The 13,155-nt window shown below is 42.8% G+C and overlaps 1 protein-coding gene across 1 annotated transcript in view; it reads right to left on the bottom strand.

Annotated features, from left to right (window-relative positions):
* Positions 1-12,196, bottom strand: part of CELSR2 (cadherin EGF LAG seven-pass G-type receptor 2) — a 41,240-nt gene extending 29,044 nt beyond the window's left edge. Inside the window, exon 1 of the mRNA XM_053457821.1 lies at positions 8,538-12,196. Coding sequence (XP_053313796.1) covers positions 8,538-12,015 — 3,478 coding nt within the window. The 5' untranslated portion in view covers positions 12,016-12,196. The remainder of the gene's footprint in view (positions 1-8,537) is intronic.
* Between the last annotated feature and the right edge of the window lie 959 nt (positions 12,197-13,155).

A 13,155-nucleotide genomic window follows, 5' to 3' on the forward strand; every position in this document is an offset into this window, starting at 1 on the left:
TAAACAAACAAGGGATAAAACAATGAACGTATGATTACACGTCTCTGTACAACCGATAAACAATAGTTTTTTACTGCCATCCGGTGAGCTGCTGTCCTTTTTTTTTTTTTTGCTTCAGTATATCTGAACATGACCAAAAACAATGAGAAAGATCTGCCTGGGCCTCCCTATACTGGGGACAGCAGTCTGAGCGACTTTTGCCCATTAAAAAAATAAAATCCATGACCTAAGAAGAGTTCGGTAATGCATTTCTTCATACATAACAGTAAACTAAATGTTGTGCAATTCCAATGCAGATTTACTAATGTCCTCACAGACTAGATCACCCAGGGCTCTGCCATTCCCCATCGAAGTATGCGATACATTTTCCGATAAGGGAATATAGTCGATAGTTCGCTGGCAATTAGATGTGGAGTGACGTGACGGGGTGTCCAACGGACCGACCCAATCTAGAACAGAGTAGTGTCTTGTCCCACTAGAAATGTAACTTATATGCTTATATGTAGGCAGATATTAGAAATGTTAGGGGCCCCAGATGCCTTCACTGATTGCGAGTCATAGTAAACGATCAATGAGATACTGTATATGTTACCCAGTCGCAGGCTAACGACTTTTTATGCCCACATAGTTGTAATTAAAAGACGACTGTCCCGTATTCCATGTGGAAGGTTGGGAAAAATTGCCCATCCAACCCAGCAGCTGTATCTAACCCATCATCCAATCTATGGCATGTTTGTATTGTGCTGTGTCACTAGAATCTGGGACGTTGGGAAGGTTAAGAGCCAAGTTTTCCTTAGGTTGCTGTAAATGAATAAGACCAGGCCTCAGCAGCTTTGGAGAGCTCATTGTTTGCATTGCTCTACACAACAGCTTCTCAACTTTTCATTTCTGATAACAGATGAAATAGTATGAGACAAATAGAAAAGGTAAATTAGTGTAAAACACACAAATATGATTTAATACCGATTCTTGTACGTTCTGGTATATGACATCTAATAATGTAGATTATCGGCAGTATGTATTACATAAACCATTTTATGATTTCATGCTTGCCCCTGTATTGCGTTACCCATTTTAACGTCCCCTCCCCCCTAACTTGGACACTTGACCAACTTTTTCTTATATTCTGGACTTCACGGCTGTTTAAGAAAATTCTGAATTTGCATGTTTTATTAGCGCAGCAGATCAAGACAAGCTGCCCACTTCGTCCTCCTGCTATTACAATGAAAAGTATACTTTAGATTATCATGCAAGCAGTGAATATAATATTGCTTCTGCTAGATTAAGCAGGCATATGCTTGTCTATCCAGGACACAAGCACATGCAGGCATGTTCAGCCGGTCTTTAACTGGTTGACTGTTATGTGAGTTGCCCACGGCAACGGCAGAATACTTTCCAATATTTCAAAGGGGACACTTTTGGGGAGACAGGGGGTGATTAGAAGCTGAGCTTCATCATGACATCTTACTTATTTATAGGAATTTGAATAAGATAATCACATTAAATGATGCATTTATTTACAATTTGTTTTAGAAACAAGTATATTTATAAATATAGCCCTTGAAAACTGTGTTACAGAGCAATATACCCAGCAAGTGTTCTGAAGGATAAGGAAGGCTAAAACATGTATATTATATAGGTAATATAGGTAATATACACACAAAATGTATGTGGACATAAACAAGCCCCAACACACTTTGATATAGTAATACCGTACTTCCGACCCATCCCCCACTCTTGCAGGTCTGGTTACCTGGCCGCATGACATCAGTTCCCTTGGGACATTTGAACGCCCCCCCCCCGCCCAGCAGGTGTCATCTATACACAATAGCTCCAATGGCTCAAGTGCCACCAATATTATGTCTCTGCTTGTGCTACAGCTATGTTACAAACAAGAATTTTCAATAAGACTACAAATAATCAAAAAATACACTAATAACAGACACTGCGCACATGCCCTTTAAACAAATACCAAATATGAAAGTCTTCTACTTAGCACAGTGGGTGCCAGTACATTCATTAATCCCCAAAATTAAATTAAAACATGCTTTTTACAGAAACATATGGATTCATGGAGTTGGTCTCCTGCAGAGCAAACCGCTGACTCAATATCTGGAGTCTTAACCAAAAACTGCCAATGGGCAGGACAGCTGGGCCAACAGGACCACAGTTCTGGAAGCAACACATTTTTCACAATACAATGAATTTACTGTTCATTCAAAGTGAATGGGATGCATACCGATGAGAGTTCCAATCTAAAGTAAATATTCTGAATCTCGCCGCTCAAGTACCCCAAACAGTACCCATTTTTAGGCCCTCGTCAAACAGGCGGGTCAATTAGAGCTTGTTTTTAAAGAAACACTCGAGCCATCACATAGCTGCAATAGCCGAGTTCTCTAATAGCTGAGATCACATACATAAAAGGATCCACGTCCACATCTGCACTATTTCTCTGCTTTTGGGCCAAACACATCTCTTGCTTCCCGCTGCACATCCACCAGTCTGTTTGGGTTTGCGTCTAAGTGGAGCAAAATGCAGACTATGGGGGTGGCGGTGCACTGTAGATTCTTCAATTTACATTCTTTGTTGGAAACTGTGCCTATAAGGCCTATCCCAAATTACTAGCCATTTGAACAAATATATACATTTGGTGGTGGTCCATCTGAAGGATTTATAGAAGCATATTTCTAAAAAAAACTATTTCTGGTACTGATCAGAGAGATGTGGCCCAGCACGGTCACGTAATGTCACTTTATTTAGCTATTTAATATTTATCAATTAACATGATTTACTAAAAATATCATGTATTATTTTTTTCCACCAAGTTATCAATTGTTTATTAAATGTATTTTCCTTAACCCCTTCAGCACCGGGACGTACCTGGTACTTCCTGGTTACTGGTCACCGGTAGACCGGGACGTACCAGGTACGTCTCCTCCAAAAAACGCCCCCACATCACCACGATCGCGGTGATCGTGGAGGCGCTGCTGCTGCTGTCTGCCCAGGAGTTCTGGGCAGACAGCACAGCCTCTCTAAACCCGCCCCCAAGCCTACGATCACTCCCACGGAGTGATTTTGTAGGCAGAAACAGCGATTGCAGAAAGATCTGCAATCGCGGTTTCAGCTGCCACAGGCAGCTTCAGGGAAAGGGGGGGGGGGTTGAATGGGTCCCCACACAAGTGTGGGGGCCTGATCCAACACCCCCCTGCTGCCTGATCGCTCCTTGAGAGCGTCAGTGCAGCGTTAACCCCTTCAATGCCGCGATCGCGGCATTGAATGCCGCGATCGCGGCATTGAAGGGGTTAATTTCCGTTTTGTAGGGGGCTCTGCTGCTGGTGGTCTGCCTGGAAACCCAGGCAGACCAGCAACAGCAAAAACGAGCCCCAGAAGTCCTCTGATCAGTCCTGTAGGACTGATCAGAGAGACTCCTCCCCTACAATCTCCAGTCTGTTGGAGATTGTGTCCCAGCTGCCAGAGGCAGCTTCAGGGACAGGGAGACAGGGTTCTTTGGTCTCCACATGAGTGTGGAGACCAGCCCCCCCACCCTCACCCTTCCTCAGTTAACCCCTACCCCCCCTCTTCCTCAATTAACCCCTTCAATGCTGCGATTGTGTATGACCCCCATCGCAGCATTGCAAGGGTTAATATTAGTCCCCACAAACTTGTGGGGACTAAATACCAGTCAATGCTGTGCTTCAATGGAGCATCAGCATTGAAAGAGTTAAAAAAATGTAAAAAATAATAATAATAAAAAAAAATTAAAAAAAAAAATAATTTAAAAAAATTAATAAAATAATAATAATAATAATAATAAAAAAATAACAGCACTGACCTGAAAGCCCAGGGTGCTTCCAGGTCAAATGCTGGGCTGATCAGATCGCTCCTGGCCAATAGGAGTGATCGGATCATTATGGCAGCCCACGGATGACCCTGCTCTACAAAGAGAGAGGGGTCATCTAGGGTAATTATGAAAAAACACAAATTATTAATAAATGAAAAAATCATAATTATTACCTGATCACTTGTCGGTGACATTTTAAGTCGCTGATTATTGATCGTTCTCCCTGATTGATGTCAGCGGCCTAAACCTGTCACTTACAAGTAATCTGATGAAAAAAATATTTTAAAAAATGTAAATGCACATGTTCCAGTTTTGCCCTCATAGCTTCCTAAAAAAATGCATGAACCATGCATGTGAGGTCTTGTTGGACTCATGGGATGTTGGTGAACAAAATGTGGTGTTTTCTTCCACTGTTGCACTTATGGTGTGCAAGAAATTCAGTGCAACATTGAAATGTATGCGTTAAAAATGCAATAAAATAATGTCCCTGTGAAGTTTGGCAGACATCAGTGAAGAAATGGCTGGCTGAAAACTGTCAAAACTACCCTAGTTGAACACCTTGACTTGTCTACTGTTCATAAATATATACTTTTATGGGGTAATTTACAGTGGGGGGCTTCCAAAATGTCCCAAATGGGATATGGGCCCAGGAAACCAATTTCTGAAAATTCCAAATGTGAAAACGAAAATGCGCATGTTCCAGTTTTGCCCTCATAGCTTCCTCAAAAATTGCATGAACCATGCAGGTGAGGCCTTGTTGGAACCGGGGGATGTTGGTGAACACAATTTGGTGTTTTTTTCTGCAGTTGCACATATTCTATACAAAATATAATATAAAATCTAAAGCAACATTGCAACATATGCAAAAAAAAACAAAAAAATATAAAAATACCTCAAAATTTGGCAGCAATTGGCGATAAAATCCCTGTTTGAAAAGTGTCAAAATGACCCTAGTTGTACACCTTGACTTATCTACTGTTCATAAACATATAATTTTGGGGGGATAATCAGTATCTGTGACGACTATTGCAGTTATTAGACTACCATGCCAAATTTGAAAAAAATTACATTTCAAAAACCTAATGCATGCCTTGCAATATTTTCCCCTATACTGGTCAAAATAGATAAAAATCCTGGCCATGTTGGGTGGTTTCCAAATCAGGACAACTTAATGAATATATTTGGGATAATTTTTTCCCATTGGTTCAATGTGTGTACAATTTGTATGTATACAAAACTGTAAAAAAATGTGTTTTTTTCATTTCCCCCCCACTTTTTCCAGTTTATTTCAAATAAAACAATGTACTACCCAGCTTAATATGGTTTCAAATGAAAGCCCTACTTGTGCTGAAAAAAACAATATATGATTTGTGTGGGTGCACCACTTGATAAGAGAGAAATTACAGTTGAAGAAAGACATGGCAAAAACACAAAAACGGCTCCGGTCCTTTAGCGACACCCTAGCTTAAAAATCCCGGTCCTGAAGGGGTTAATAGACATTAAAAACATCTTCTATTATTTACTACATATACTTTGTGAAATATCTTTATTATCTTTAGAATGGGATATCTATAATATTTTATATTAAGGGGACATACGATGGTGGAGCATCACCTTAGAAGGGAGTGGGAGATATGACAGAAACTTTAAATATATATATTTATATATTTGGGCTGCTCTTCAAATAATATTGGCCAAGACATCCTTGTACTCTAACTCCTGTGTAGCCAACACATTGCCACCTGTCCTTCAAAAAAACTAGATTTAAAATGTTTACAAAAGTATTTCTTTGAAAAAAGTCCTAGTTTTTGCATAACAATGTTTCAGGCACCTGCATATTGGCCATTTCTATGTGTTCCAGTTCTGTTATCTTGGCCCAATCTACTTGACAAACACACTGATTCCTTATCACACTGCCTAAGGTACACAACGGAATTTCTCAGTGTTAATCATCGAGGCAGACGCTCTGACTGGACACACTAGACTTCATTAGTATTGCCATAAAGAAAACACTCAGTGTGCTGAGGAAAGAAAGACACCAAAGGAATTACAAGACTGAAAACAATGGCAGCCTCTGGGTCTGCAGATAAATTACATCACATCACCTGTGCGCAGACTCAGCCAGTGGTTTTATGCTCAAGGAGTACATTTTTTTCTATAAAACTTCCACTTTAAGCCATAATTGCATAAAGACTACCTGAAACCTAATCTCCCCAAAACCTTAGAAACTCATAATGTTCCATCCTCACTCCAGTACATACATTTTCAGTCCCCATTAACGTGACTATTTCCTCTCTTAACCAGGCCCAATGCATCGGGGTATCTGACTCAACCCCTGCCTTCATCCTTCACATTGTCAGATCCTGCTGCTTGTGCCTAAAACAAAATATATCTCGCATCCACCTTTTCCTCACCCAAGAAGCCATACAACTCTCGTTCATTTGCTTATTACCTCTTGTTTCAACTATACAGGTTCCTTTTCCTCAGCCCTGAGTCTCTCCATTGCAATATATTAAAAACACTGTTGGCTAGGCATATCCTCCTTACACTATACCATATAATAAACACACAAAGCTTTCAATGATACTGCCCCCAATATATTTCTGCTTTAATATATATATATATGTATATATATATATATATATATATATACATACCCCCTACAAAATCTTTACATTCTCCATGTGAGCTAATGCTCTCTTCCATCCTTATCATACCTCCAGATCTCACTTTCACCTTCCCTTTCTAGAAGCAAATAAACCCTCAAAACCAACTTCACTAGAGAAGCATACTATCTTTTCAGCTAGAAGATACTGTTTCTGCCACAAATACAACTCCCAGCTTTGATCTATGGTCCCATCTTCCCCTCTTTCTCTATAGCTTATGTTTTTTCTACACCCCATCCCCTCTAGATTGGAAGCAGGATTCACTCATGCATTTGGTCATCTTGGTCTGCCAATTCCAGATTTGTCATGCTCTTAATTTATGTACTGTATGAATGGCTACGTAAACTGTTGGCATTGTATAAATAAAAGATCATAATAATCCTTCCCTACTTGCCTACATACAAAACAGATAGAAGGCATGCATAAACAATAGGCAGGAGACAGAGGCATACAAGATTAATCTGGCGGTGAAAAAAACCCTAAGCCTTCCCCTATTCTTGGCATAGTTTTTTTCTCAACCTGTCAACTCAATGATCGATAGTAATCAATAGTGATCTGCGGCAGCTCAGCAGACCTCTGGAGATCAGAAACAGAGCGAGAAAAGAGCGTCTGTAGCAGAAAGATAAACACATTTTAAAAAATAATATACACAACAAGATATATATTCAGTCAATGTAAATCACGCACGGCTACATGTATTAACCAGACGTGCCGGGACGAAGGGTAAACTAGCCGCAGCTACCAAGTAAAGTCAACTGGAGGAGATGAAATACTGAAAGAACATTTAAAGCAAAGCCCGTGGTCCACCAAATAAGCATAACTTTGCAAAGGGAGGGAGGAAAAATTAGTAGATTAATGGTACAGTCAACGGATGAGAAAGACTAACATGAACAAGGGAGGGAGAGTAGCTACAGTGGGAAATAATGAGTGGTGAAAGGCAGTGCAGGAGACCAACAGTGTCACTGTCATGAGAAAGCTGGATGGGGGCCAGCACAGCATGTTCATTTGAAACCTGGGTGTAAAACAAGACAGCTGAGCCAGAGACTGCGTACAACACAAGAACCCTTTCCTCGCCAGGGATCGGCAGTGTTATAAAACCACCCCCCCCCCCGGGACAAGGCTGCATCAAACAAAGTGCCCCATATGGCTAAACGTAAAGACGGAAGAAAGAAAAAGGATAACACAAGCACCTCTGGGGACCAGGAATAAATGAAATTATCACTTTCTGCGTGAAGCAGGTGCCCAAAGCAGCCTCATGCTGACAATATGAAAGGATTGTGCCTTAGTACAGCTGCCACAGCTGCCTTCAGGCTCATCTTGAGCACAGGATCTACAAAGAAGGAAGGCCGTGCCAACCTCTCACCATTCCAAGCACTACAATGTATGCAGCGCCAGACGATTTAACAGGGACCAGCAATATTCTGCCTCAACACAATGCAGTAGAAACCCAAACTTACAACAAAACAAGTTACATAGGGAATTAGTTTGCGGTAATACTTTATGAACAAGGTAGTTAAAAAAAAAGAGCTATATAGCACAAAAAAGCCTTCACCTATTTCCAATGCGACTACATCAATACTACAGAACAGACACAGTATGGACCACAAAGGTTTAATGCCCTCCGCCGAAATGTTTAGTAGAGGAAGCAGGCTGGAGCAGTCTCAGCTGCCGCTGGGAAACAGCTGTGTCATTGAAAAACAGTGGCTAGAAGTGAAAACTGTATCAGAATTCTAAATCAGGACGCAGTGAGGTCAAATCTAACACTTCCAAGTCCTACGTGACTCTCAGCAGCACTGTGCTCGGTAAATAAGCCTTTTTCAGCGATGACTTCCTCAGCAAGACAATATTTCCCATTTCAGGACATATATTAACAAGAAAAAAAAAATACTGTAAACACACTACATTACCTTAGAAATATTAGATATTAGAAATCAGTGAATTATAACAAAATAAAACTAACTGTACATTAAAGTATTTGTCTATGTTTTTTTTGCATCATAAGAGTTGTTTATAAGTGTTAGATCACCTACCTGTGACTGACACCTCCATGGTTGCCTCCAGGGGCCGGTTGCTATCGAGGTCATGGCTCAAGCTTAATTCCCCACTACTGGTGTTGAGCAAAAGCAACCCTAATTCATTTCCACTCAAGAAGGTGAAGCTCAAAGAGTCACTGATGTCTGGGTCATGTGCTGGCACTTTTCCTATGACCCCCGCTGGAAAGCTTCTGCCGCCACCACCAATATAGTGATTAAACACAATTCTGAAGTCACTCAGATTTGGAGCATTATCGTTGACATCCACTAAACGCACTCGAACTGTTGCTCTGCTGACCAATGGTGCCGATGTGGCTTGCACCACAATTACATATTCTGGTCGCTCCTCGTAGTCTAGGTCAACTAGTGCTGTTAGCTCCCCGGAGAAAATATCCAACTGGAACACTTCTGGAATGTTTCCTTCCACAATTTGATACATTATTTGTGCATTTGGGCCTTCGTCTGGGTCTGTGGCAGTGATTTTTGCCAGTGGCGGCCCAAGGGGACTGTTTTCTAAAACCTTTACCTCCAGCTCATCTTTGGCAAACACAGGTGCATTGTCATTGACATCCAAGACTGTGACCACTACTTCGGTAGGGGTACGGTGTGGGGTTGGCATCCCCTTGTCAACAGCATAAGCAGTGAGTCGATACTGGACCATATTCTCTCTGTCTAGTTGCCTCAGTGTCCGCACAATACCAGATGTATACTCCACGGTAAAGTCCCCATCACCATCATCGCCTCCAGCAAAAGTATAAAACACTCTTCCATTTAATCCTGAGTCACGATCAGTTGCAGAAATTTGTAGGACACTTGTGTAAGGGGGTGCATCTTCAGGCACAGTGCCTTTGTAAGACGCCCGCTGAAACACAGGAGGATTGTCATTGACATCCGTCACCAGGATTTCTAGGTAGGTAGTATCTGATTTTTGAGGAATTCCATTATCACGAGCCGTTACAGCTAATGTATAACTGACCTGGTCTTCGTAATCTAGCTCCATGGTAGTGGTTACTGCACCAGTGTCTGGATCTATGGCAAACTGAGGCATACCTTCTTCAGCTAAGTAAGTAATACGGGCATTTTCTCCCGTATCTTCATCCGTGGCACTGATGACTACCACAGTGGTGCCTGCGGGCTGGTCTTCTCTTACACTAACAGTGTAGTGGGAGCTTTGAAAGACAGGACGATGTGTGTTTGCATCTGTCACATTCACCACAGCCCGTGCAGTATCTGTTCGCATCCCATCCGATGCAGTTATAGTCAGCACAAACTGGCGCTCTAGCTTGTAGTCAAGAGGCAGCGCAAGCGTTAAAAGACCACCGCCACCAGATAAGCTTGAGATGGAGAAACGATGGCGAGCATTGCCAGAAGTAATCTGGTAAGTTATGGTAGCATGAGCGTCCCTGTCCACTGCCCGCACCGTCAAAACACTGGTGCCCACGGCTGCATCTTCATTAAGACGGGCATGGTATTCATCCTGTGTAAATTCTGGGGAATTGTCGTTGACATCCAAAACCTGCACACTTACTGCAGCTGAAGAGGAAAGAGAGGGCTGACCACGATCCCGTGCCTCTACCCCAAAGCTGTAAAACTCCACTTCTTCCCTGTCCAACTCTGTCTGTACCACGATCCATCCAGTACTATTGTTTATAGAGAACGGTCCAGCTTCACCCAGCAGACGATACTCAAGCCTGGAATTTTCACCTGAGTCTGCATCCAGTGCTTGAGCCTGTAGCACAGAATACCCTAGAGGTGCATTCTCCAGCACTGCAGCTTGGAAGGGACCACTCACGAAAGCTGGTGCATTATCATTTACATCTAGGACCTGAATACTGACCAGGCCAGTTACATTGGATAATGGAGGCCTTCCTCCATCTTGTGCCCGTACCCTCAGCGTGTGCTCCCGTCCAGTCTCATAGTCAAGAGTGCCAGAAAGAAATATTGCACCAGTCTGTGGGTCAATAGAAAAGAGTCCACGGGCATTGCCACTCAAGATGCTGTAGTGAACTGCAGCATTTGGGCCATGGTCACGATCAGTGGCAGTCACCACAATAAGCTGCAAGTCAGTAGCAATATCTTCTGCCACATATGCCACGTAGCGCTTCTCACTGAACTGCGGCACATTGTCATTTTCATCCTCAACCGATATATGTACTGTGGCTGTAGAACTGCGAGGGCCAGGATCACGTCCTTGATCATCGGCTTCAATAAGTAACTGGTAAGAGGCTATCTCCTCCCGGTCAACAGGGCCCCGTGTCCTGATAACCCCTGACCGAGGATCGATTTCAAAAGCTTTACCACCTCCAGACACTAAGCGGTAAGCAATGTTGGCATTAATTGGGGAGTCTCCATCTGTAGCACGCACGGTCATCACCTCGTAGCCAACCTCCATATTCTCTCGTACACTTTCTCTGTATTCTGGTTGCTCAAAGGTTGGGTCATGATCATTTGTATCACTGACAGAGACAGTGAGGGTAGCCATTGCTGTTCGGCGGGGGGTGCCTGCATCACTAACAGTCACTCTGAAAACATGGGTGCTCTTGGTTTCTCTGTCTAACTCCCCTGCTGTGGTTACCTCCCCAGTGTTTGGGTCCAGAGAGAATAGGCTGCCAGAGCGGCTGTCAAAGAGGGCATCCATCGAGTACTCTAATCTTCCAGATTCCCCTTCATCAGGATCATTAGCCCTCAGCTGCACAACAAAAGTTCCCAGGGGCTTATTTTCAGGCACTGATACTTGGTAGGTGGGTGTTTGAAATTGTGGGCTGGTATTTACATTTCTTTTACCCCTTGGGTGGCCATGGTCATGGACTCTCTGCATATGACTGTTTGGCAATATTATCTTCCACTTCACTACCACAGCTCTATTTTCTGATCTAGCACACCCTTTGCATTTCAACGTCAATTCTAGAGGGTGCCAAGAAGTGAGGCAGAAATGGTGTGAGGTGATTAGTACATTGTGCCACAGTTTTGCTCCAGGGTTCCGCACAGCCTGGCATTTAAGGTGGCAAGTACCCCAAGGTGCGGCCTGCACGTAGGGGATGGGCAGCAGCCTCAGCCCAGGTCTGAGGCAGAACTTTGTTGATTCATCAGAAGGAACTGTTTTAAGGTGCAGCGTGGTGACAATATGAAGGCGTCCATTAAAACATGATGGGACACGGGCATTGACTTGGCTAGAAATGGCAACAATGGAAGGGATCTTCTGGAGAACTGGATCACTGCAGGTCCACGACAGCAAAAGGGACGGTGTTTTGCCACAACTGGTATTAGTGGAATCTTCATGCTCCAACGGGAAGGAACAGTTCCCTTGAGGAACAGAATTGGAAAGGCCCAGTGCCATGGGCAAGAACAGCAAAAGAAAAGCAAACGTGGGAAGCCAGGCAAAGCTCCTGGGTTGACTCTGAGGGCACAAACATGCCATAAGTCTGTGATCTACCAGCTCTTGTAGGACTGAACATGTGTCAGAGACAGCTGTCATGTTTCTTGCGGGCAGAATGTCCTCCTCTGCACATGGTGGAGTGCCAAGGAACAGAGTTGGTGTGGCCCCAGAGTCCTTACACTAAACAATTACTTCTCAGCCCGACACAAAATCCAGGGATGGAATGCTGACAGAGATATTTTATACAGCTCCAGGTGCCAAGGCCCACAGTATTCCTCTACAGGTCTGCATAGAAAACCAACATTCCTGCTCTGTATAAACACCCTTGCAGAATCCTGTACAGGTCTGAGGTGACTCTCCAGCCCTTGCTTTTTATCTTCCTATGCGTCCAACATTAATGCTATTACTCCTTCCAATATTGCATGGAGGCTCGTTCCCTTATCTAGAGACAAGAAAGGTCTACCTGCAAGCGGTAAAACACGTTTTCGTTTCTAAGGCATAACCCGCAGGGTGTTCTTCTCAGTTTACGTTGGGATTTTTCACGTGTGCTCACACAGAACAGCTCTCCTCATATGTTCTCCGAACGCAGCCTTCTGCTTCTTGCTTTAAATCAACCTGCTTAGGCTCCAATCCCAGAAAGCTTTTTTTTTTTCCTCCTTAAAGCGGTATTGACAAGTGGGGTCCACAGCAACAAAAACTCCGCATTTCTTTTTTTTTTCCTCGTCGCCTCTGATACGGTTGTAGGTGGTTGAGGTGGCTTCCCGGAATAAGATCGAATTTACGGTCTCGTCATTGTGTCCATAATGCCCTCCTCAGCGTGAGCTCGCAACAGTGCAGGCTGCGGGTCTGAGCTGCAGAATGAATGGGAATCGGTAACGGGGAGGGGTGAGAGGAGGAGTGGAGGGGGAAGGTACAGTGAGACTGGATATTTAAATATATTAACTAGTTTTGCCCTGAGAGAACATTCTAAACAGTGCCTATAGGCTGAACTAATATATATATATATATATATATATATATATATATAGTTCTGCCCTATAGGCAATGTTTATATATATATATATATATATATATAGTTCTGCCCTATAGGCAATGTTTATATATATATATATATATATATATTATTATTATTATTGGTAGACATGACTAGGTCAGGTTGTTAAGACCTTCATGGTAATATTTAGAGCACACATGCTGTTCACATGTATGAATAAAATAGATAGACAGACCAAGTTATTG

The sequence above is a fragment of the Spea bombifrons genome, chromosome 2, assembly GCF_027358695.1.
Source record: "Spea bombifrons isolate aSpeBom1 chromosome 2, aSpeBom1.2.pri, whole genome shotgun sequence".
Classification (NCBI taxonomy): domain Eukaryota; kingdom Metazoa; phylum Chordata; class Amphibia; order Anura; family Pelobatidae; genus Spea; species Spea bombifrons.